General features: G+C 38.4%; 1 protein-coding gene across 1 annotated transcript in view; it reads left to right on the top strand.

Annotated features, from left to right (window-relative positions):
* The window catches only part of SLC44A1 (solute carrier family 44 member 1), a 71,503-nt gene that overhangs the window by 13,930 nt on the left and 31,300 nt on the right, over positions 1-26,273 (top strand). The window contains exons 2-4 of the mRNA XM_058823664.1: positions 2,771-2,860; positions 4,943-5,085; positions 12,491-12,627. Of these exons, the coding sequence (XP_058679647.1) occupies positions 2,771-2,860; positions 4,943-5,085; positions 12,491-12,627 (370 nt within the window). The remainder of the gene's footprint in view (positions 1-2,770; positions 2,861-4,942; positions 5,086-12,490; positions 12,628-26,273) is intronic.

The raw sequence follows: 26,273 nt of genomic DNA on the forward strand, positions 1-26,273 counted from the left end.
TTGTTAATGCTTTCTTTAAGTTGTTTTTGGTTTTTTTTCAGCAGAGTAAGAACCATAGGCAGAGAATTCATTTATCTGTATAACTTTCTGACTATGTTGTACGTTACAACATTTCAAGTTTCTTTTTGACATTTAAATTGCAGTCTACTTAGTAAGTAAAATGGATTACTTAGGGTAACTGTGACTAGTCAGACAACCGAAATCCTTGCAGAGCTATTCTAGAGGCTTTAAAAAATCCTGTTAAAAGATTTTGTATGCAGATGGTAGAGAGAGGATAAAAAAAACCCAAACCAACAAAACAATCAAAGCACACTCTGCAGTGCATTTTGCTGCTCCCTTTTTTGCCAACGGCAATTTGCTCTTAAGACAGCAGCTGTAGCTGAAATTTACCTCTGCTGTTTGTAAATAAATTTCTAAAGAATCTAGAGTTCTTGGAGTGAGTTACAAACAGGAAGCACGAAGCTTTGCATATTTTATGCAAGTATGATTATGCTAATTATAGCAACATATAAATGTCACAATCTTGTTGTAAATGTTAAGTTCCAAGACTGTGTTAGTTAGTGTGAACTGCCAGGATAAGAAGATTTAGTTTTGCTGAATGTGGTTTGTAGAGTGCACAGTGTGACCTTTTAGCACCTCTAGTGTCTTGTTATTAAGTAAAATCTAAAGATGTTTTACTGATCAGGACCAACAGTGAATTTGCAGTTTGAATTAAAATAGTATTTATCACATCTGTAAAACTATATTCATCACATCTGTAAGTGTAACTTCCTTAATAAAAGATTGCAAAATTAGCTTGGAATTCTCTAATGTAAAGTTGGACTACTTATAAAACTCCATTTTTTTGAAGTGTGATGCATGCAGGATTTAATTTGTTTACCCAGTTTTTGGGTTTCTAATGGTAGTATATGAAAAGGCTGCTTTGTGCTTGTGAATTCAAAAAAGCCAAAGTCATGAATAGCAAAAAAGTCACTTTGCTAATATCATGTAAGTTACATGCTATTGCTTTTCTTTTTTTAAATTAAAAATATGCAGAATACATAGTGGAGGTAAAAATTGTTGACATTTCATTCAGCCGTTCTGTTTTAATTCAGTACTGACATTTGCTACCTTGTCGGCAAAATCTCGAAGATTATTCCATGTTGTGGTCCTTGGTGGTGGTGGATGAAACCTTCCCCAAGAGTGTCTTGTGCCAGCGAGTAGGAGACACAGGAGCACCAGCACAGACAGACACACGGACACACACACAGAGCAACTCAACAGTGGGGACACGGGAGGGTCCAGGCATGGCATTCCAATGTGCTTTATTTCAGGCCATGCTGAAGGCATCCAGGGGCCAAAGACAGGGAACAAAAGAGGGTCCAGGATATAAACACAGGGAAAGAGGGGGCAGAGGAGAGCATCAGGGTTCTGAGTGCTCAGGAGTTGTACACCAGGGAAGGGACCAATAGGAAATGCCAGGGTGGATAGGCAGAGGCATAAACCAAAGGGAAGTCAGGGAAGGGAGAACTAGCTAGAACATAAACATAAAAGGGTGAAAGGGATAGGGAAAGCCAATGGGCCAATGGGGAGGACAGAAGTGGGACAAATTAACATAGTGCTGCAGGGCACCATGGGGAAACTTCTTTCCTCACCCTGAGCTGTGAAGAGTGCCCAGAGCCTAAGGTGCATCTCTCCAGGGAATTGCTGTTGCATTCTCCGAAGTCAGCTCACAGGCCTCCAGGCTTCAGAGTCTTCAGAGAAAAAAGTAAATTCATAGTTTCAACAGTTAATGCCCTTTGCTCTGTCTCTGCAGAGGACAGTTGTGTATGTAGTCTCATATCAATCTCCTTTTCTGCCTCAAAGGTTAAAACAGTGTCTGCAGTTCTTGGGTCTCAGTCAATATATCTGAATATTCAGTGTTTGGGAGCCTGTTGAGAAAGCTTGTCTGTGTAACTCTGTATTTTTAAAAGTTGCTGTAATCAGTATTTTTGTTATAACAAATTAAGATTTGCTGGTTAGTTTTGTATTCCAGCTAGTGCTTATTCTTTTCCTGAAACCTTTTTGCCTAAATGACTATTTATAAGACTCTTAATTATCTTAGCAATGTATATATACTTGAGAATTTTTACCTCATGAGCAGCAAACTATCTGAATTGCTTACAACTACTTCCATATTGACTATTCGAACCTTTAATTTTACAACTTTCCTTTCTGGCACCATAGCAATACAGGTGAAGGATTTCTTCACTGAAGTGTTAAGCTCAGCTGCCTTATGGCAGGTAGAAAACTGTTCCTTAAACAGCAAAAAACTGTTCCTTAAACAGCAATTTATTGCCTCCTTTCTACATGCATAGTTCTTATTCAACCTGCCAATAGTATTTGAAAACTTTAATCCTTCCTGGAAATCAGATTACTGAAAGGTAGCTGTGGACGACTGCAATAGGAGATATTTTCCATTTCATGCCATTGATTTCTGCTTTCTGTTAATAAAAAGATAGATGAAAATAACCTGTTTTATGGATAAATATTTGTAAATTTCTGGATAAATTAACTGTTTTCTGGGTAAATAACTATTTGGTGATCTAGCTCCTGTGGAGGCACTTCTTTTGGAATCTTACATGAGCTTTACTCTTCAAGTCTTTCAATTTCTTCTTTCAAGCTTCTTCAACTATTTGGCATTTAAAGATGGCTCCTGTTGTAGGTAAATTACCCATAGAATAATTTTCTGCCTTTTTCTTTTATGAGCGGACGAAATTTTGTTAACTTCATCTCTCTTTTCTCACACAAGAGTTCCAAGCGAGAGTGGAAGCCTTTGGAAGACCACAGCTGCACAGATGTACCATGGCTGCTCTTATTCATCCTCTTCTGCATAGGAATGGTGAGTAAAACTCAGAGGATTTTGTAAATGTTATATAGCTAAAGAGTTTGTGTTCATAAGAAAGGAATTTTAAAACCTGTCAGTAACTGAATCACTGGCAAAGATCAGGATATGTTTGCATGGGAATCATCAACTGTAGAACAAAAATGGGTAGTATGTACATATCAAAGGCCATTGGTAGGGATCCATAATTTATTGTTGGTGCCAATTCTTGCTCCAGCTTCTTTTCCCCTGAAACTGCAGTCTCAGTGGTAAGTAATTTTTCAGCAAAATGAATTATCACTTGACTCATGTTCCTTATGCACGTCCCAGAAATGATAGCTAGGGGTCTGGTAAGCAATTCTGTGAATCACAGTGAACTTTTTTGTGAGAAACAGAAATTCTGACTGTCAAAGAGTGAGCTGAGATTTTGTTTATTTGTTAATTTATTTTTATTGTATACTGAGTAGAAGCAGCTATTGTTAAAAACCAATGATGAGATCTTTCTTTCAAAGTTTTAACAGTTCTGCACTCTGTGATGAAGCCATCTACTTTTTCAAGCCAGCCTCACGAAACTCTACACTTTTTATTAAAAGACTAAACCTCCAAAACCTAAAGATTAATGTAGAAGTACACTTCTTTCCATCTTGTTTTGTTTCATGGACCTATGTTTGCTACTCTTCTTAAATAGAGAATATCCATTGCTGTCTTGTACTACTGTGTTGCAAACAGGTGTCTTTAGGGGGGTTTGGGACTTAATGTACTCTCAGCTTTCTTCTCTGCTCTTCCTCCGTCTCTGGTGTTAGGAATAATTCCACTGAAAAAATTCTTCTACTTTCCTCAGGGTGTTTTTCAGTGGTTGGGCTTCAAATGTAAAAATTATAATGATTATTTAAAATCATATCAATTGTGTTGTCACTGTAATGTGAATATCTTAAAATTGCAAAAAGCACAGTGCTTCCTGAAACATGTAGCTCTCTTTTTGCATTTGTTTTTTTTGTCTGGTTTTGTTCATGTTCCCTGATTATTTGGGGAACTGAGCATGAACTGTTCCTCCAACTATACATTAGTTTTCTGTGCACGAGTGTCCCAAATTTTCCTTTCTAAGTAATGTAGTATACAGAGCAATCATCCGACTGGGTCACATAGTTACCATTCTAGGAGACTTCACTTGCAGGGTGAACCACCCACATTTTCACTGTTGCATGCCAACGTCATTACCTGTTGTCATCATTTCATCTGATCCTGCCACTGCCATCTGTTGCCCTATGCTCTTATCTCAGCTGTTTATCCACTTCTCAAATCTTAGCCTGTCTCACATGTAAAATCAGTTCCTTGGTGGTAGTGGAGTCAGCTGATGGTTCATTTCTCCCTATCAGTGGTTTGCTAATGAGGCTTTTGGGCTAGTCTCTTGTTTGCACAATCATTGCCTTAATCTTGGTTTTGCTTGTGAAATATCTCTGAAAATTCACAGCAAGACTTGCCTACATAGGATATTTTCCACACTGCTTGGGTGGTCTGAACCATCTTGCTTTGCATCTGTTTCTTTCCTGCATTTAAAACCAGTGTCTGGAACCATCGTGGCCTTGACCTGCTCACTTGCTTTAAGAGGATTTCCCTAAAAGAAACTTGTGTTAGATAAGCCTCATCATTCTGGCTCATCTTTGAAAGTATTTAATTTAAAGGAAAGAAAAAAAATCTGAAAGCAAGAAAATCTGTATTGTGTGGAATTGTCCAAGATGCTTAGCAATCTGTCACAACTCCATCTCTGCTTGTAGCTCTTCTTCACTGCTGGCCCTTGTGCACTTGCTGACTTCTCCCTTCTGCTTCATGCCCCTTGCTGACAGTATGACTTTCAAATAAACAACATACAGGAGTCTTAACTCTGCTTGTACAATATCCTGTATTAGATGTCTGAATCCCCTTTTAACTTGCATTCAGTTTTATTATTGCACAAAAGTTCTCTCTGATAGTCGTTGTCTTTCCCTTTCCAGTCTGAAAGAATTTTTAGACAACCTCTGCTTAGAAATAAATGAATAAAACTGACTTTTCCCATCTTTCAAACAGAGTATTGCTAACTGTGGGGTTTTTGTATTCTTCCAGGGTTTTATCTGTGGCTTTTCAATAGCTACAGGAGCAGCTGCAAGACTGCTTTCAGGATATGACAGTTATGGAAATATTTGTGGACAGAAAAATGTCAAGGTGGAGGGAATAGTCAACAGTGGTCTGGATCTCACACACAAGAAGTAAGTATGTGATAGGTTTTGCCTTGCCTGGTTTACAGAATGCAAAATTGTTTCTTTCTTTGAAAGTGATTTTAAATAAGGTGGGAAAAGGGATATGTTAACTCATATCTACTTGTCCTTTGACACTTTCTCATTTAGAGGACAGCAATCTTTTTTAACAACTAGCAACATTAGACTATGTTGGCAGATATGCAATATTAATACAGCTAAGCCATTGAGAAATTACTTTTTCTCAGCATCCATTTCATGTAGGATATTGTACTAGGCTGATGAAAAGTCTTGTTTGTTAGGGTTTTAAGTATGACAAGTAGTCTCAGATTTGGGAGCAGGCTTTGATATCAATGTTTACTTTTGATGTTGTATGCTTGATTTCTGCCATGACATGTAAGGGGAGATGAGATAATCTGGGACATTAGAATAAGACTTTAAAATTTGAACTGCAGGCAGAATGTATATATGTGACTTGTGGAGAAAATGCACAAAACTTGAGAGGTATGCACAGCTTTGATTAAGCACTGTCCTGTTAAAACTCATACTCAAAGTTCAGGTACTTCCTATCTGTTGTCCAGGAAGACATCACACTACAGTAGTAGTACTGGAGCAGTGGCAAGAATTCTTCACTGACAGGTTGAATACCTGTGAATGTCTGTTGAGGTCTGTGTTGTTAGATAAGCTCAGAGTCCTTCTGTACAACTTAGGAAACTTAAGGAAGCAAACTGTTTAGTTTAGTACAGTGATATTCACTTACAAAGAAAAAAGTGCTTTTTTCATCACCAGTTACTTCAAGGAGCTAAAAAGTTAGTGATTTTTGAATATGATAGCCTTTTACTACATACTTTCAGACTAACAGAATTTTGATAATTTTCCTAAGTTGTTTGGGAAGCATGCTTTCCTGAGATGATCTTATTTTGAGTTACTATTCTAAAGATTTCTAAGTATCTCATTTAAGATTTAATGTAGATAGATAATAGGTGGTTATCAGAAAGATTTGAGATAAATAAAATGTCTAGAACTTTTTACTGATATCTTTTGTCAGAAAAATAATTTCTTACTCTAATCTGATCTTTCAAGAAGGTTGAAAGGCTTAAAGTTTATGCAGCAAAAATTTCCTGTTTTTTACAGAAACATTTTAGCCTTTTCTAAACTCATGTGTATACAGTATAAAATTGTGATTCTAGTGTTCTGAGAAAAAATCCAAATTTAAAAGAATAATTTTAAGTTTACCCCTAGAAGGAAATGGTATCTGAGTTCATGTGAAGGTAGAGAATTTCAGACACCTTATTGAAATGTAATAATTAATATTGTGATGGTCTTCTACATGTGACATAGATCAGACCATCATGTGGGGAAACATCTACCACTAAGTAAATTCCTCTTGTAAATGCAAGCTCAAAAGACAGTAGATTAAAAGAGAGACTGTTTTAAACACAGCTAATTGACAGAGCCTGTTGTTTGTCAAGACATCTTAATGAGGTTCAAAAGAATTATGCTTTTCTAACAAGGATGTTGTGGCTTGAGGCATGAACTAAACAAATTAATAGATACACACATATAAGTTATAGTGCTCTCTATCTGGTTAAGAGAAAACCCTCTAAGGCAGATTACTCTTTAACTGTTCACATGAAGTGCCTGGTATAGTCCAAGGTATCCAGTTTTGGAAGTGATTGGTTCTTATATAAGTGAGTGATCCTTCCTTCTCTCACACCTCATGGTTTATTCTGAAAAATTGCCAAGCAAATTAGAAAAGCTATCTGCTTTGCATCTGTCTCTAGCAGATGGAGTTCCTACAGTGTCTGAGGTGGAGTTCATGGGAGTATTTAATGTTATTTTTATAGGAGCACTTTGCAGACAGACGGTAAAAATAAACTCTTCTTCCTGCCTATACATTTCAGTTTGTGTAGAGAAAGAAAAGGCTTTAAGCTCCACAAATGGGGCTCTGGAAACGTGAAGTTACTCTCATTTCATTTTGCTTGCAGGGTAATTCCATTTCCATTTCCTAGTCCAAGGGCTGAAAAGCTAAATCATCTGTAAAAGTAACATTTTCTCCCTTATATGTGACAGCAACCCATAGGCACTGTCATGGAAGTGAAATTGATGTGGTCTGTGTGGATATGGAAATCTGGGTGGTAAGGGTAAAGAGCACAGTTCTCACAGGGATGTGATTTGGTCTGTGTACATCAGATATGCTGAAACCAGTGAGATGAAGTATTGGGAAGGAGGATTTTATAGCCTGATCTTGTGAACAAAGAGTGGATCAGGCATCCTTTTATTTTTATAAAGTAACCACAACACACTTTAGTAGTCTGTCTTGTACAGTCAGACATAAGACAATATTCCAAAACTGGCAGTGAATTCTAATTAAACCAATTTGCTTCAAGTAAGCTCCTTGTTTTACAAGTTCTGGTAGCTATAAAGGGTTAAAAAAAAATGACCTTTTATTTGCAAATAAATGATAATCACAGCAGCCAAATGCAAGTCTCTGAAATGCTAGTTCAGTCTCGTTTTTGATCACCAGTGTGTTGTTATTTAGACAGAATTCAGTTTGTGCTGTCTACTCAAGTACTAGGAGATGTGCATATGATGCTATGAAGAATAGCTAGGGTGGCATTCTGCCTGAGCACATGCATTTGATCCCAGGAAATGCCTGAACTTTAGGTAATTCTCCAAGGTAATGGGAAAACACAGGTTTTCAGGATGGTTTGCAGCATGTACACAGAGAATTTGATTGACTGAAACTGTGTATGCCCTACTGCTGAGAAATTTTTGACACTCGACTCTTATCTCCATTAGATGACACAGATCAATTATGATATCTGGTAGCTCAGTCTATGTGCCTTGAAAAAAGAGAGCCCGAACAAAGAAATACCTGGGGAATTATTAATATGAGCACTCTTAGAGCCTGGAGTGGTCTTGCTTTTCATTGGTTTGCTGTTGTGTTACTAAGTGTAGTCATCTTCATAACCTCTTACACTGTTTTTCTGGGGGATTTTGCTTGGTTCTGTACTCCATGTTGCAGTATGTTCATTACAGCTCCTATAACATGCTCCAGGCTGTACACTCTAGTTGTTAATTTTTAGGTAATATTTAAGATGCTAGCTTTGTCTAAGTGTTACTAATGCTCAGTTTACTAGCTCTCAGTTTCACCTTATTGCTCTACAGCTACCTGAAGGGATGGAGGAATCAATCTCCCCTCCTAGGTAACAAGTGACAGGATGAGAGGAAATGGTCTCACACTGTGCAAGGAGAGGTTTAGATTGGACATTATGACAAATTTTTTTTGCTAGAAAGGTTATCAAGCCTGAGTACATGGTTAAGTCACCATTCCTGAGGTATTTAGAAGATGTGTAGATTTAGCGCTTAGGGGCGTCATTTAGTGGTGGACTTGGCAGTGCATTTACTGTTAGAGTAGAGGATGTGAAGGGTCTTCTTCAAAATTATTCTATCATTCTAATTCTACCTTGTTTTACTTTAAAGCCACTCCCCCTTGTCCTTTCACTATTTGCTTGTGTGAAAAGTCAATTGGTCTTTTACAGAAGCCCCCTATAAGTACTGGAAAGCTGCCAAAAGTTGTCTCCACAGTCATATCTTTTCCCAGATGAACAGCCCCAACTCTCTTAGCACACCTTCATATGCTCCAGCCCTCTCATCATTTTCATGCGTCTCCTCTGTACTGTTCATGTCTTTCCTGTACTTTCTTCTGGGCAATCCAGAGCTGGGGGCCCCCCTGCGGGCACAGTAAAACTTGCCTTGCCAGTCATGCTTCTTTTTATGAAGCCCTGGATACAGCTGGCTTTCTGGGTTGCAGGTGTACATTGCCAGGTCATGTCCAATTTTTCATGCACTGCTACTTCCAAGTCCTTCTCTACACGGCTGGTACTTCATAAAGATGCATAAATGTACCTTTGTTGTAAGTCTACTATATTGATTTTCAAATAGCAAACTTATTTTCATTGCAGTATTGAAGCATCTCTAACAATATGATTACTTTGTTTACGTCTGCCTTTGTATTGCTGATGTGTTATTTCCTTATTAGAAAACTAGTCTATTGCTGATTGTAAATAACTGAAATTGCAGCACAAAGCATGTAATGACATTCTTCTAGAGGGAAACAAAACCTGTCCTGTGGTTTCACAGTATGAAATTTTCTGCAGTAAAATCACTTATCTTCTACATATAAGCTTTATAAACAAAAAAAAAAAAAATTAACTTTTCTTCTGTAATGCCGGTTCCTCAAATTTTGGTTCTTGTTTTAGCTGTGCTGAAGTAAAACTAATCTTACTTATCTTACTTGTGTTTTCCAAGACCACAGATTTGATAGCCTGGAGTTTTCTGTGCGGCTCTTTTCTGTGCACCATACAATGTAGTGTTTGAATTTCATGTGCCCACATGTAGTGTTTGAATTTAAGGCTGTGCCCACATTTCTGTCAAAACTGCATAGGATGCTGTAATTGCATTGTATTTCTAAACTTCCAAGTTTGAGTTAGAATTGTAGCATTTATTTTACAAAATATTCTGGCGATTAAAATGATAGCTTGACTCTTGAATTGAAATAATGGTAGAAGTGGGATGAGTTCTATCTTGCTAATAGTGACATTCCTGATTTGGTTTCCGTGGGAAAATTCAGAGGACCCTCTTGTCTAGGAATTGGAGTCCAGTTCTACAGCTCCCAGAGCCCAGGGTCTCTGCTGAGATCGGAGGCTGAGGGATGTGGATGGAAAGTAACATATGGGACATTGACATAGCTGGTTACACAAACTGGCAGTGACAAGGTGCTGCCTTCAACAGTGGTGCTCATAAGCAAGAGCCAGTCATGTCCCCTCCTCCTCCTAGTGATGAAAGAAGGAAGGCTGACAGTGGCAGAATGTCACTAGTGCAGAAGGTCACTAGGCACCCGCATGGCACTTTCCAGGTTCACAGCCTCAGATACGTTGCAGATTCTCCAAGTACTAGCAGAGCGCCTTATCCATATTATGGGTTCCCCCTTCTCAGCAGCTGATCCAGTTTGGTGCTAAGTACCTAACATTCATGCACTCATTCCACAAGCACCCCAGACCCACAGTTTCCCCCAAATAACACCACAGACCCTCTGCCCACGCAACACTTCTCACCTAGAGCTCCCTACTCGGAGCTAGACTCAGTGATCCTTCAGGGTCCCTTCCAACTCAGGATTTTCTATGTTTCTATAATTTGAATAAATCGTTCTGGAGAAGGTACAGCCCCATCAATAGCCAGCACCACAAGGGCAGTGACCACCTATCCTGAGTCTGTGACCTCTGTAGCTGCTTTTTTTGTAGGCACACATTGTTCTCACCCCAGCAGCTCATTGCCAAGACCCCTCCCTGCAACTGGCACTGAGACCCCACTCACTTCGGTAGCTAAAACCACATTGCTGTGGCACCCAAACACATGGTTTGATTCCTGCTGCTGGTGCCAAATCCCTCACACCCATGTCAGTCCCCCCAGTAGCTGTCGCTTAATCTCTGCAGCACTTGCAGCATCCATGCACATTGTATAGAGACTGGAATTATGCAGAGAGAGAGTTAAAAGCTTTAGTAATAGGGCAAGATAGACTGCAGTGATCAGGTGCTGAGGTTAGATAACATACTGACCAACATCAACTTGCATGTAACTGTTCCCTTTTACACCCCTGTGTCTGCTGCCTTGTCCTGTGCATGTTCCCTTTGCTGCTAGCAGGGTCCCACTGATCCTTCCTACATTTTGTACTTAAGAGTTTGCATCCCTATCAATCGCAAAGTCCCTGTCTGCAGTTTCTTGATAGCCCATCAATTGCTGTCATTGTCAGGGTTTCTTTCTGATTATTGTTATTACTAACATTAAGTGGATAAGTTTTCTGTCTGATTGTCTCCTTTTCCTTTTCTCAATTTGGCAAAGTCCTTAGCCAGATAAGACTATCTGAAAAATCACCAAATCATCATCAAATTTTCATAATCCACAGGTCCTTACCACTTAGTGAGACTGACCAGATTTGTTCCCATCCTAGCCTCCCTTGCAATATCAATCAAGTTTAACTGTGTAGGTTCTGCTTTGTAGCTCCTTTGACCAAATACCCTCAAAGAAGTAGACACTCTCCTGCTGCATACCCTTATTGTGTGGGATAACAACTGGAGGAACTTCAGTTAAAACAGCTATTTCATGTCCTGGTATCAACTCAAGAGTATTTTCCTTGAAGTTAAGGGAAAACTGTGGCTTATTGCTTGCATGCAGTTACTTTTACTGTGTTTGCATGATAGAATTTTCATTTTTACACTTGTTTCTCAGACTTCTTGACTTTTGTCAAGATATTAACAAAAAATTACTTTCATGTTTTAAGAATGCAAGTAATCTATTACTATGTTACAGTTGATTTAGACAACATGAGTTTTGATGGACTTCTAAGGAAGATTGTACTACGTAGTAATCATTCTTGTACACTGACACTGGGTAATAGAACAGTAGACAGCAATTAGCATATAGACTGAAGGTGTTCAGGGAGGACCTAAATGCTTTCTAGGAGCGAAGGGATTTTTACTGGCTGCAGAATGAATTCCCATCATGAGGACTACAAAAATAGAAATGGCATTTTATGTGGCAGATTTCAGGTGTTTTCATATGATGTTAGGTAATATGAAGAGAATATTTCGATGCATAGTCCATCACCAGAATTGTAGGGATTTAAGAATTGTTCAACTTTCAAAGAGAAAAGCATCTCTACTATATCATCACTGGAAATTCTGTAGGGTTAATGTTTGTCATAAAACATATACATAGCCAGCCATTCATTGTGAAAAGTTAGCAAGTAAAATATCTTTAAAATACTGCACTTAAGCATTAGATAATTCTACTTAAAATATGTGAAGACAGTTTATTTCTAAGTAAATACCAAAGTAATTAATTTAGTCATGACATGGAAAAATCAATCTATACTAAAAAGCTGTTCTTAATTGCTGGTATTATGTGCATTCATTAATATAGCCATGGACCTTTTCTTTTTGCAGAATAAGAGTGACTTTATTTAGTTTGTTGGGTCTTTTTGGAAAAAATTTTGAATTCTCTAAGTCAAGTTTAAGGTTGGAGTAAAAGGTTATGAATGTTTGGACTCATATCTGTGAAGAGGCATGGTAGGACTACTACTGTTTTTGTGAGTAGCACCATTTGAATGGACTTGAATCAGGTAGAGTTAAACATCCTTTTTGTGTGATCCAGAGGTACATAAATACCAATACATTTGTTGTGCATATGTTGAGTACATAAATTCTTTTGATCCACACAGTTACAATAATATCAAATTTCCTATATTTCTGGGTGGACTGAATCACTCAGTCTTGACTGAATCCCATAGTTTGAAATTTTGTTCAGTGTAATTGTTAATTAAAATAGAAGTAATTTATCTTTTTTCCTTCCATAGGTATGTATTCTTCTTGGATCCATGCAACATTGATCTAGTACATCAGAAGATTAAGTCTATTGCCTTGTGTGTATCAGCTTGCCCAAGGAAAGAATTGAAAACTCTGGCTGATATACAGAAGTTTGCAGAAACTAATGGTATGAAAAAAATAGGTTTGTCTTTGTTCATGTTTTGCAGGATCTGAAAAAAGACTCATGCATTAGCTGAGCTTAAAATGAAATATGTATTAAGAAATATGAATGGAAATAATGTGCTCTTTTCATTAAGCTAAAACATTACTGTATCTTTTAGTGTGATAGTGTCTTGGGCAATTTGGAAAGCTTGTTTTTAAAATAGGAGTGGAAAATGTAACAAACATTTGAGGTAATGTCTGACTATATATGTTTTCAGCTTCTAAGGAAATATTCTGACATTGCTGCTTAACAGTAGTGCTGTTTAAATGTTCTCATGTACAGGGGGTTAGTGAGAGCTGTGCTGCTGTTTAATGGCACTTGTGGCACAGAGTATGGCAGTGTGTGTGAAAATATTCCTGCTTTTATTCAATGCTACTGTGCTGTTCTTTTTTGGGTTTTTTTGTTTCATTTTCTTATGCTTTTCTTTAAAAAGGAAGTATAAAGGAAACAAATTGCATTAACAAAGGAAATATTATACCTTATCTTCCTTAAGAGCTGTACTTTTTTTCCATTGTAGTAATACTGACATTACTAGCTCAGTTCCCATTTAGCAGTCAGTGGAATAAAACGCATGAGAAATAATCAACCTTTGGAAATACAAAATAAAGATATAAAATTAATTTGAGGAAATTTTAGCAGTTTTTAGCTACTCAAGTGGGAGCATTTTCCTAGTGTGTGGGATCAGTCCTAAAGTTATCTTTTAAAATGATGCAGTAATGGTTCTGTGCAAGGTACTTGACTAAAAATGAGACAGTCTGGATGACCTAGTTCAAAGCAGTGGAACTGATTATTTTTCATAAAAGAAATGGAAATGTTTATTTCTGTAATAGCACAGGTTATGTGTGTTGTCTTTATGTTGCAAGAGTTCTATTATCAGTACATTGCAAAGGTTCCATATTGCTAGAGTTTCATACCTCCTTGGTGTTTCTTGTAGGTATCTCCTCTAGGCACTGACCCTTCCTTGCCCTCACAGCAGCAACTGACTCCAGCTCCCCTCAACCAACCAATCCACTCTTTTATAACACTGCTGATTGGCTACAGGTGTGGCCTGTTAAAATCAGGCCTGCTCCTATTCCTTAATAATTGGCTCAGCTGCAGCTCTTTAGGAGATAAGATTACATTCTATACCATCTTCATTTACCCATACTGTATCCCCCTACATATGTGAGTACTCTTGTTTGAAAGCAGAGTGAGTTGAAATGGCCCTGGGGCTACTGTTAGTGCCCTTGGTCTCCCACTGCGCTGTACCTGCAGGCCTGGCTTCTGACAGCTGAATCAGGAACCTGAACTACTGTAAGGCATCACAGCTTTTGCAGAGCTGCACAAACAGCTTCCTCCTGTGATCAGTGCACCGTTGTCAATTACAAGTGAAAATAGTAATATATCTACACTTGCATTCTTTACTCCTTCTCCGAGCATGCTGTGTTTTTTTAACTAATACAGGCCAGTTCTTTGTTATTATGTAGTGAAGGTCATTTGTGGTGGAGTTTAAGTACCTCTTGAAGGAATGGAATTCAGACATGTCTTTCTTTATGACCAACATGGTTTCTATAAGTTAAATCTCTTATTAATTGTGCCTGACATATGTTCAGTATAACTATCTTTTAAAGTGCAACAAAGACCACTCTTCCCAAATCATGATATGCTGCATCTTGTCCTCATGAGTCTTTGTTCTAATTCTATTTTCCTTAAGGCTTTAGATTTTAAAACCTAAAGATAATTTAAAAAAAATTAATATGACAGGCAATTTTTTCAGTTTCCAGGAGCTTGGTCAAAAGTATGAAAACTGGTGCTGGAGCAGAACAAAATCACTAATGAGTTCAATTCCCAATTTTCATTATATATATGACTTGTCAAAGACAGGTATTTTACCAAAATGAGCTTTCCTTTTATAGAGGAAGTCTGTGCATGACTAAAATTGCACCATTCAGAGAAATATTGTTATCCTCATGTTATATTTCTGCTTAAATTTTCACCAATCTATGGAAATTACAAAAAATGATGTTTTGCAGCAAATGAACAGCTTAATTGTTGATTATTTTAACAGTTGCATTTATATAGTAATAAAGTTCAAGTGTGATTCAGCCTTTTAGCAGAGCAAGAACAGTGAATTAATACCAAAACTGTTCAGTAAGCACAATAATTTTTCTGAGATCTATTTTGTAGCTATGATAGTGGATTTCAATTAATTAATGCTAGGATTGGGTTTGGCAGTCCATTTTAAGTGACCGTTAACTCCACTGTAAAAATAGTAATAGTAATAATGAAATCTGAGGACCTTGAACATGACTGCAAAGAGCTTAATTTCAATTTCTGTGTTTGTGATGATGTATAGTTAGAAAATACAGTTCCGCTGTCAAGTTCTGAAGGAGGAGGACAAATCTGTTTGGTTTTGTGATAATTGGTGCTGAATTTTCTCAGGCTCACAACTTCTGACATTCCAAAAAAAAAACCAAACTGCCTCGTAATGTTTTAAATGTATAGGTAAAGAATGCAGTCAGCTCTTAATTTTGCTCTGTTGAGCCTTTCTGAAAGCTTTAACCCTTTCTCCATCCTGAAAATAGCAATTATCTGGTGACAGATTGTGTAGGTTGTGGCATGTGCTTTTGTAGAGTTGGCCGTTTTCACCTGGCTCGAATGCCATCCCTGAAATCACCTTACTTGTCCATGCATCTTGAAATTCATAAAGGAATTACGGCTTAAGAACCCTTCCTCAGCCCAAAGAAATCACCTATTGTGCCTCAGTTGCCCACCAAGCAGTGGTGTGGTAAGTTCAAATAAATGTGTTTTTTAATCTAAACATCTTTATGAAGAGCTGTAACATGTAAAGTGTCACAGACATCTTTTCATAAAAATCCTTTCTTTAGGATTTTTCCCCTTTCTGAGAAGCTGTGGCCTCAGCAACAAATGTAAACAATGGTTACCTGCTGCTGTGGAATGCAACAGGTGGATCCGTGATTGGTCTCCCGTGGATGTTTGGATTTACTGACCACTCACGGCAGTGCTGTTCTCGCTTTCTGCTGAGACACAGACCTTTGTTATTCATTCCTTTTCTATTCTTAGCTTAACCAGTTGCTGAGAACTTTTCTCTCTATTCCTATTAGCATAGTAATAATGTAGTATACAGCATAAAATAATAAATCAAGCCTTCTGAACATGAAGTCAACATTCTCGCCTCTCTCTTCACCCTGAAAAACACTTGTAAGCCCTGTAACAGTAAAGCATATTAAAACATCTTTGTATTGGCTAGTGATTTTATCAATAGCACATATGAATTTGCAGCTAGCTTAGCATTTATAGTATTTTTACTAAAGCGAGGCATGCACTTGATTGCCTCAACACAAAAGGACAGAACTACCAATCCCAAAGATTCAGAACACGTATGGCAGAGCTCATACATTTGTTGTGCAGTTCTGCAAGTGAGATTATAAATAAGCATTTAGGGCAGGGAAAATGCTTGCTTGAGGCAAGAAGACCATTTCATGATAAAGCCTTTTAGCTTTCTGAATCAGTAATGATGCCCTTGTTCTTCTGCTGTAATTTGGGAAAAGGAGCTGATTTTTGTGAATAACACAGCACCATTTCAGGGCAATAACTTCACTCCCACCCCTACCTCACTTGGCCTCTCACAGTCAGGTCGTGCATTTGCAGTACCTTCCCATCAAGAAAGAGAAGAAGCCCATCCCTTGCAAAGCCAAGCTGATTTTGAGAACACAAGAAAGCACATACCTTTAATGTCTTCACAATAATTCACACCCAGAAAACTGGAACCAGCTGGGACCTTTTACAAGAGGAGGAAAAAGGGAAAAAGAAAGCTGGGCACTTGTCCACTCAGATCTTGACTTGTACAGAGATGCAAGCTGTAAAATACAGAAGTATTCTGGAGCAACTCCTGAAAGTGGCACAGGAAGATGCAGTGTTACCTGAGAAATTTTGCAATGCTGTTCTCAAACAGCCATGCTAGTACTTGATTTTGTAGAGCTAATGGTTGGACACAACTGAGAATGTTGTGTTGTGAACTGACTGCTGTTGCTCTCCCCAGGATTTTCTCACCCAATAGAACAGCTCAGGCACAGAGTACTTGTGGTTCAATGTTCTTGTTGGTTTTTGCCCTTAAAAATTATGTATTTTGAGTAGTGTGACTGAAAGCTGTCTTTCCCAGAAACCAAATTGATGCTTCAAAACTTGATGTCCATGAAATACTGCATTGATGTTTTCAAGGACTTGCTAAAGCATTTTGAAATATCCTTGAAGATATAATTAATGTATGACTGTGCCAAATGAGTAATGAAGTGTCATTATTAAAGAGAAACACTAGACAAGTGGCTATAATTTCCATTGTGTTTAATTCAGTGATAACTATAGTGCCTACTCAGTGTTGGAACTACTATTCCTATTTGTTGTTTAAATAACAAATGCATATTTAAGAACCTAAAATGAAATTTTTATTTTGCAGCATTGTGGCAGGCATTTCTGTTGTCAGAATTCTGTAGCTAGACCAAGCTAGTGGCCTGTGTCTGCACAGAGCCAGAGGAATGCTTCATTAAATTTGCTATAGAGACTGACCTGAAATAGATCAATAAAGGAAATCAGTCTGCTAAATCTGAGCAGGTGATATCTCTGAGCTATGAGAAGGAACCACAGGCGAAACAAAAAGGATTTTTCTTTTGTTTGAAGATAATGACATATTCATGTGTTCCTGTTGGCACTTGGTTTAGAAATAGCTGTTACGTGGGTCACTGTGAGCTTCTGACATTTTTTGTCTGCTCTTTTTCTCCTTGCCTTAGTTTTCAGTGAGAGTATGCTGCTTAAAACTTAATCCTTTTCTTGTAATTTTCCTGAAGTACGATGTACTGTGTTAGTTACAGATACCTTATGCTTAAAGCAATTCTACACCCACAGGTCTTTGGAAACCTGGGTATGTTAATTTTGAGTGTCATTTTTTTATTGACTAGAGTAAAAGTACATTTTGAGAAGTTTTGAGATTCAGAGTCATCTACTGGTACTCGGTCTTGTAACCTGAACTGTCCATCAGGTTTGTGTTGTACTGCAAATGTATTCTCTAGTTAGAATTAAATTGTTTCCTCAAGAGAAAGTGACAGCATGTGGAGTCCTCCAATAATGCTGTGTTTTGTTATTGATCACATTAATAAACCATTTGGAAAAGGGAAGAAACAATGAGGTTATAAATCTTGTTGTGACTATGGAATGTGGTCATGTCTGTTGTACCACTGAAATTTAGAATTGTATGGAAAAACCCGCTGCTGTCAATTGCATGGAATAAAATGTCAAATCAAAAGGAATGTCCCCAGAATGAAGGGGTGGGAACCTATTGTTATGCAAGTGGTGTTTTAATTTAAAGTGGTTATTGATACTTCGGGAAAAGATTGTGAAACTACTGAGGATCACAAGAGGATTAAGTTGGAGGCGCAGCATTGTCTGAAAGTGTAATGTTTATGAATTGTGAAGAGGGACTGCATTTTTTGTAAACTCCTGCTATGTTGGCATCATAAAGGCTGTGTTTTATATATAATTTCTTTTTATAATTTTTTAATATTTTTAATAATTTTTTAAATTTGTACACAAACATAAATATGTATATATAAACACATATATGTATATATATATATATACACACACATACATACTGACAAGGGAAACAAGGATTATCATTATAAAAGGACCAGTGATTTCTTCTGTCTGTAGAAGAGAAAACTATCAGGAAGAGTAAAGTCATTAAAAGCAGGAATATCTTTGAGAAGGTTGAAAAACTATTGTTCCTTCATCTCATAACCTGAGTAATGTGAAACTAGAGATCAAAATGAAATCACTAAGCATCAAAGAGACAGATTTTTTGCACACAAGTTAGGGTTAATTGCCATGAGGATATTTCAAAAACAAAAAAAGATGAACTCTTAGAATAATTCTCTTAGAATAGGAAATACAAACTCTCTGTGGGTGTTTAGTTAGCACTAAAGAGTATCCTTAAGTTTTAAGTTGTGCAGAGCTAAAGATATGGTAGGAGAAACATCTGCTACTTGACTAGATGTATTCTTGATTTGATTCCAGAATAGCTGGTTTTATTTAGCACTGGAAGAAATACGAATGGAGGAATAGGTAAATTAGTATTTTTCAACTCTGTACTGTTAAGAATAGGAGAAAGTGAAGAGTATTGTCTTATTTTTTTAATTACAACTCAAAATACATATATATATAGATACATGAATTCTGAAGCAAGATTTTCTTTTTTCCATACTCTTATTTGTAACAGCATGTTTTAAGATCTATCACAGTAGCTCTCTTTGTGGTCTTCAATTCTAGAGACTTTTGAAGACCTAACTAATGAGGTTTTGTGATGGATCTCTCTTGGAATATTCTTGCAGGCATTGGAGAATGCTTACTTTCACTTCAGTCCCATATTTATTTATAAAAGCATCTGTAATTTCTCCTGCCCTTTGATGCTCATCGTTTTAAAGAAGTGGTGATACGTCTCTCTGCAACAACTAGAGCTAAAGATACATATAAACCTTACTTTTCTTCCTTGAAAACACCTACTGTGCTTCTGGAAGGCAGCAGTGGGTAGGAGAGAATGAAGCTTTTCTTTTCTGAGAACAGTTCTGTCATATTAATCTGACGAGTCCTGACTGCAAAGTGGTCTGTCCTTGCCTTTTTACTTATCTCAAGGCATCACTATTTTGCTAGGGCCCAGAAATCAGATTTAGTTGTCAAGGTTCAGTTCTGTCCTTATTGGTCTTCTATCTCTATTCCTGCTCAATTTGCAAAAGGCATAGCAGCAATGTTTAGGTATGTTTGTGCAATCCTCTGGTGCTTCCACTTCATCTGATACTTTAGACCCCATTAAAATCTCTGGCTAAGAAGTGGAGTTTGTGTTTTCTTAGTCATTATGTGTCTGCTCTTGGAATATTTTTGTTCTAAAATAGGTAAATAGGAAATTTATACAATCGTAAACTTCTGTGCTTAGTGCTTGTGTTCTGAGTAGAATTACTTCCTATAGTTGTAGATTGGCTAAAATTACTATTGTCAGGCCTAGCAGTCAAAGAATAGAGTCTGGTCAACATGATGTGGTTTGTTTCATGGTGATCTGAACCCTTTTCCATTTGACAGGAGTCCATGAAGAGAGTATCATATAATTACTTGCCATAAGCATGCTTTTTCTGGGGTCGTGCAGCATTGTTTTCTTACTGACAGAACTCAGCAAAGAATAGTAAATACCACCTTCTGTGGAAGTAGTATTTGGCATCCTACCAGTTCTGTGTTTTTTGGCTCTGGAATTTGCAGCAGCTATATACATGAGACAGTATTTTAAGCTGCCACTTTTCTATGCTGCGTTTCTAGTCCATAATATGCTACGGTAATATCCAATTATTTGTAGCATACCAAGTTGTCTCATTGCATGAAGCTTTGAATGGTTAGTATGTTTCAGATTAACAATTTAGAGTTGATAGAGTTTGACATATGGATTTCAGGCAAGTTCTGGGGTGAGAAATATAGAAAAGTGTTAAGAATTTTGTCCTTGTGAGAGTCTGGGAGCTTTGTCCTTCTGAACTGCACCTCTATCAGTATCAATATCATACTCTAGCCTTTATTGCATAGGTTGGTTGGTCAAGCATAATCATCTGTGAATCATGTATTCACAATTTTAACTAAGTTTTAATTGGTGAACTTAGTCATAAAACACCCAGAACTCAAGAGCAGAGCTGGGCTGAAAGTCCAGAGGTGAGTTGTGATTTTAACAGTCTCATTGCTGCTAACATTTCTGCACATTTCTGTGTCTATGAGTTTTATTCCTGTGTCAGAGAACTTTATGAACTAATAGGATGTTACTTGTAAAGGAGGCAATGAAATAAAATACTAAGTTTTTGAACTATAAGCTCTGCTTCATCATATGGCTTTTTAGAAGTCAGTTATCAATCACTATAGAATGTGCTGAGTTGGGGAGATCCACAAGGGACCATGAAGTCCACCTTCTGGCCCTGGACAGGATACCCCAAGAATCATGCCTATGTACATGACATTATTGTCTGAACACTACTTGAACTCTGTCAGCCTGGTGCTGTGACCACTTCCCTGGGGAGCCTGTTCCAGTTCCCAACCACCCTCTGGGTGAACCTGACCTAAACCTCCCCTGACACAATTTCAGGCCATTCCCTCAGGTCTTTTCACTGGTCACTGCAGAGAAGAGATCAGTCCCTGCTCCTCCTTTTCCCTTCACAAGGATGTTACAAACTGTGATAAAGTCTCCTCTCAGTCTCCTCCAGGCTGAACCAATCAAGTGACCTCAGCCACTTCTCACACAGCTTCTCCTCATGTCTCTTCATCATCTCAGTTGCCCTCCTTTGGCCACTCTTCCAGCACTTAGTATCTTTTTTATACTGTGGCATCCAAAACTGCCCCCAGCCTTTAAGATGAGGCTGCCCCAGTGCAGAGCAGAGCAGGACAATCCCCTCTCTTGCCCAGCTGTGATGCTGTGCCTGATGCACCCCAGGACAGAGCTGACCCTCCTGGCTGCCAGGGCACTGCTCACTTATGTCCAACTTGCCCTTGACAGTGACCTCCAGGTCCCTGTCTGCAGCACTGTTCTCCAGGGTCTTATTCCTCAGTCTGTCCATACATCCAGGTTTTTCCTCTCCTAGGTGTAGAGTCCAGTATTTGTCTTTCTTAAACTTCATACAGTTGGTAATTTCCCAGCCCTGTCATTTTTTGACTCCTCTCTACAAGGCCTCTGCTTTTAAGGGAGTGACTGTCTCCTCCCAGTTTTGTATCACCAGCAAACTTACTTTGGGCCTTTAAGTCTTGTGTCCAAGTTGTTTATTAAGATGTTCAAGAGCAGAGGATGAGATGAAGATAAGACCTAAGGATGAAGCCCTGTGGAACCCCACTAGTGACAGGTCACACCAGTCTGATGTCACCCCGTTCACTGCAGCCCTTTGTGCCTGACCCCTGAGCCAGCTGCTCACCCACCACATGATGTGTTTATCCAGCTGTGGGCTGGACATTTTCTGCAGAAAGGTCCTCTGAGAGACAGTATCAAAAACTTTACTGTAATCTATAAAGATCACATCATCTGGCTTCCCATGATCAACCAGCCTGTCCTAGAAGGCAGTCATGTTGGACATGCAGGACTTTGCTCTCATGAAGCTGTGCTGGCTCTGACAATGGTTGTGGTGTCATTCAGGTGTTTTTCAGAACTCCCAGAATAATCTTCTCCATCATTTTACCAGGCAGTGAAGTGAGACTGATAGGCCTGTAGTTTCCAGGGTCATCCTTCTTGCCCTTTTTGAACATTGAGACAGTCTTAGCCAGCTTCCAGTCAGCTGGGAGCTCCCCAGATACCCAAGACTGTTCAAAAATTATTGAGAGAGGCCTTGCAATGACATCAAACAGCTCTTTGAGTATTCTTGGATGAATGCCATCATAAAGCCAGATAGATACATGAGGATCCAGCTGGAGCAGCAGATCCCACACAAATTTGGGGTCAACTGGACGTTTATCATTCTCCCTGCCATGGTCCTCCAGCTCTGGGCACTGGGGCCTTCTGGGCTCATCACCAGTGTGAAAGACAGGCAAAGAAATCATTAAACATGTCACGTGTCATGCCATGTAAGTGCACAATACATGCACGATATCAGACTCAGAATGGAAGTTCATATAAATTACTCTATCAAAACAGTGGTTTGTAGTCTCTCGAACTGTGCTTTGTCACATGTATGTGAGAGGGATATGTAGAGCTGCTTGGAGTTCTTTGTAATTTAAAAGAACATACTCCTAAACTCCTAAGGTGACTGAGCTGCTCCTGGTACTGAAACTATCCCTGTTGTCTCTGCATAGTTTTGTATTTTTCTGCTTAAGTCCTTGACTCTGAATATGAGTCCATGTTTCTAGATATTGAAGTCCTTGTTTTAGTTGCTGTTAATAAGTGTTGATAGATGGGCAGACACTGCTGAACTCCCAGAATGGAATCCAAAACCCCTTTTGAAGTAAAAGTCCTGGCTTTCTACAGCATCTTTATATATAAGATTGGGGTAAATATAGCTGTTTTCTTTGAGTGCTAGAGATAATGGCTGTTTAGCTCCTTACTAATCCAAACCTCAGCAAAACAGAAAGGAGGCTTCGAAAAGAAGTTTCTATTCTACAGCTAGGTTGGAAGTTTGTCTTTTGAGGTACTTTGCTCCAGTTACGGCTCCAGTATATTCTAGTGGCTGGAGCAATTCTATTCATTGAAAAGAAACCATGGAACAGAAATGTTTGTATGTCTCCATGATATCACTTTGTGTGTGAAACCACCAAATAACAGGATTGTGGGGCCAAAGTGTGCACACAGGTCGGGCACACTACTCTGTGCTCACCAGTAGCCCAAATACTGATGCTCTGCATAGTTTAGAAGTATTTTTCTTAATGTTACAACATGTTGGGATCTGAAATCTAATCCTTGTAGGACAGTTTGATGTCATTTGCCTAAGGGTTTCTCCAGAAGAAATATGTGCATTGCTGTAGGAAGCAAAGGGTGTATTATATCAGTGATCTTTTAGTTTGTTCTCTGTATACTGCTCATACTGGTTTTGAAATACTTGAATGATACTCATTTAGGAATGAAAGTAGTATCTTTGATAAACTAATTATCTCAGCAAGATGACGCAAATGTTTCCTTCAACTTTTTCTGGCCTTACCAACTTGAACAGCAACAAAAAGATGGGCTATGTTGGTCTCTGCTAACCCAGAGTAACTAATATAGAGTGGAAGGTTTGACAAGGCTGTTCATTCTTCTCTCTCACCCTAGAAAATGTAAATTTCTATTCAGTGATGCACACAGGCTCTTTTGTGAAGAAATCAGTTTTAAGTGTAAAGTGACATAATTCAAGCACACATTTGAGTTCTAAAGCTCTCTTACACAGTATTAGAGAAGGTTTTCAGAGTATAAATAAATAAATATTTACTGGAATAGTTAGAGTTTCTAATAATTTGGGACAAAAGGACAAATAATCTCATGGGTGTTATTTCAGCTGTGGGACTGGTAGTTTCTTTAAAGGCACGGTAGTTAAGATCTTTTGTTTGACAAGCTACATGAAAATATTTTTCTGCTTGACTGTGACTAAAGAAGTGTGCTGTGAGTTAGGCATCTAAAGGGAAAAGATCCAGAGTAGCCCAAAAGCAGTTCCCAGGCAAGACATGGTAGTGGCAGCCTGAGTTGTCAGGCATGGCAGGAGGGAATATACTGTTGGCTTCCAGAGAGACCTACCAAGGTGTTTCCGTTTTACTCTACAGCCAGGAGTGTATTGGCTTACCCTACAGGTCCTACTTGAATGGCTTGTGACCTGTATGCACATCAGGGTGTCTGGCATTTGATTTTGCTTTGTTTACGCTTGTGATCCAAACAGGTCTTCAGATGCACATTTGTACAAAGAGTTGCCTTTCCTCCCCGTAGTAAATCCTGCCCTTTTTCTCTCATGCCTGAACTGCTAGAAGTCAAAGGGAGCATGGGCATCCACAGACCAGCCCTGTCCCTTAAGCTTGTTTAGATCTGGGAACCTTTTCATAGGATACTTAAAACTGTAGTTCACATTGGTCATTTGGCAGAATGGCCAAGCTGGCTCCAAACACTGTGTCATGAATCTATATACACTTGTCCGCATAACACATATCCTTCTTCTTCCTATAGAGCTCTTTATTCTCGCCTTAGAATCATAACCAGAGAGTCATAAGGCTGGAAAACACCCTTAAGGTCATCAAGTCCACCACTCAACTATTTACCTAAGCTCCATTTCTCCACATCTTTTAAGTACCTCCACGGATGGGGGCTCAACTGCTTCCCTGGGCAGCCTGTTCCAATGCTTGACAAACCTTTTGGTGAAAAAATTACTCTTAATACCCAGTCTAAACTTTCCCTGGCACAACTTGATGCCATTTCCTCTTGCCCTGTGTTTTATTACTTGGGAAAAGAGGCCAATCCCCACCTGGCTACAGCCTCCTTTCAGAGAGTTACAGAGAGTTATAAGGTCACCCCTGAGCCTCTTTTTTCTCCAGGCTAAACACCCCCAGCTTCCTCAGTCACTCCTCATAGAACTTGTGCTCCAGACCCTTCACCTACTCCATTGCCCTTCTCTGGATACACTCCAGCACCTCAGTGTCTTTCTTGCAGGGAGGCATCCAGACCTGGACACAGGATAGGACGGGTGCCCTCACCAGTTCCAAGTACAGAGGGGACAGTCACTGCCCTGGCCCTGCTGGCCACACTATGGCTGATACAGGCCAGGATGCCATTGGATTTCTTGGCTGCCTGGGCACAGCTGGCTCAGCTGGCTGTCAACCACATTTATAACTTATATTTTGACCTATATTCAGAGCAAAATAAAAGTAAATTTTCTTTCTGTTTTTAAGAAAAACCTGTAGATTTAGATGCATTTTAGATACTTCATTTACAACTAAGATCTAAGGAATGTTTTTTGTGATATCTGTTTATGTTTATATCATGCCGTGTTTTCCACATAAGCAAGCAGAGGCATAAGGATTCATAATGAAAGTATAATTGAAAATGCATTTCAGATGTTTCACCTCCTGTCTTCTCTTTGTAGGAGATCTATCTCTCTTCAATAGTGCATTTGGTGGTTTGGACTGGCTTCCAAAAAACTACTTTGTAGAAGTCGTACTTAAATAGTGACTGCCTTAGACAGAGAGCAGCTGAAGCTGCTAAATAGGCTCTCTGCTGTTTCAGTATGTGAGTAGAAGAGGTCTCTTCAATAGAGGTACAAATGTAGCAATGATAGATAAAACTTCTGCAAATAATATTCTATAACTTCTACATATAATAGTTTTGTTCAGTGTAATGCAGGCCAAGATAAAGCTGTTTGTCAAAATTCTTGGTGTATTTTGGGTAATAGTGTATGTGTATTATCCAGATCCAGCTTTCAGGACTCTATTATACAAACTATTCCTGAAGAGGAGACTTTAATAATGGAAGGAATTGAATATTTATATTGATGATTAAGATTCAGATAAGTCTTTATTAAGATAAGTCCTTAGTGTATTGCATAGGGGAAAAGGACACTAAAAGCTATGTATTAAAAGCCCTTGCACTTGGAAGTAAGCAATCTATTAGGAAAGCAGCTTGGAAGGAAATTAATCTTTTGATAGGCAGCTTATATCATTTGAGGCTTCCTTACCTCTGAATTGCTGATATACCAGGGCTCCAATCTGATTTGGAAGTTTCTGATTTCCTAGAAGCATTGGGTCAGATGTTCAGTGTCTTCATTATAGATAAATTGAAAGAAATCTCTCCTAGGTAAGGCACTTCCATTAAGCAAGTGTCAGGTACAAAGGAAAACTTAATTTGTGTTTGAATTTTGTTCTAGGCAACTTGATCTTTACTGTGCCATACCAATTTGTTTATGGAGAGAGTTCAGCTTTTAAGAAGTTTTGGATATGTAATGCAGAGCTGTTATTTCTCAGCCAACTTCCCAACTTTGTCAGTTTGGTTTATTTTTGTTTCTGTCCCTGAAATCTATAGACAAGTTGTATTTTGAATACACATGCACAAAAAACCCCTGCAAACACAGGAATATTTTCTTTCTATCATAAATGTTATGTTATGCAAT

This window comes from Ammospiza caudacuta, chromosome Z (assembly GCF_027887145.1).
Source record: "Ammospiza caudacuta isolate bAmmCau1 chromosome Z, bAmmCau1.pri, whole genome shotgun sequence".
Taxonomy (NCBI): Eukaryota; Metazoa; Chordata; class Aves; order Passeriformes; family Passerellidae; genus Ammospiza; species Ammospiza caudacuta.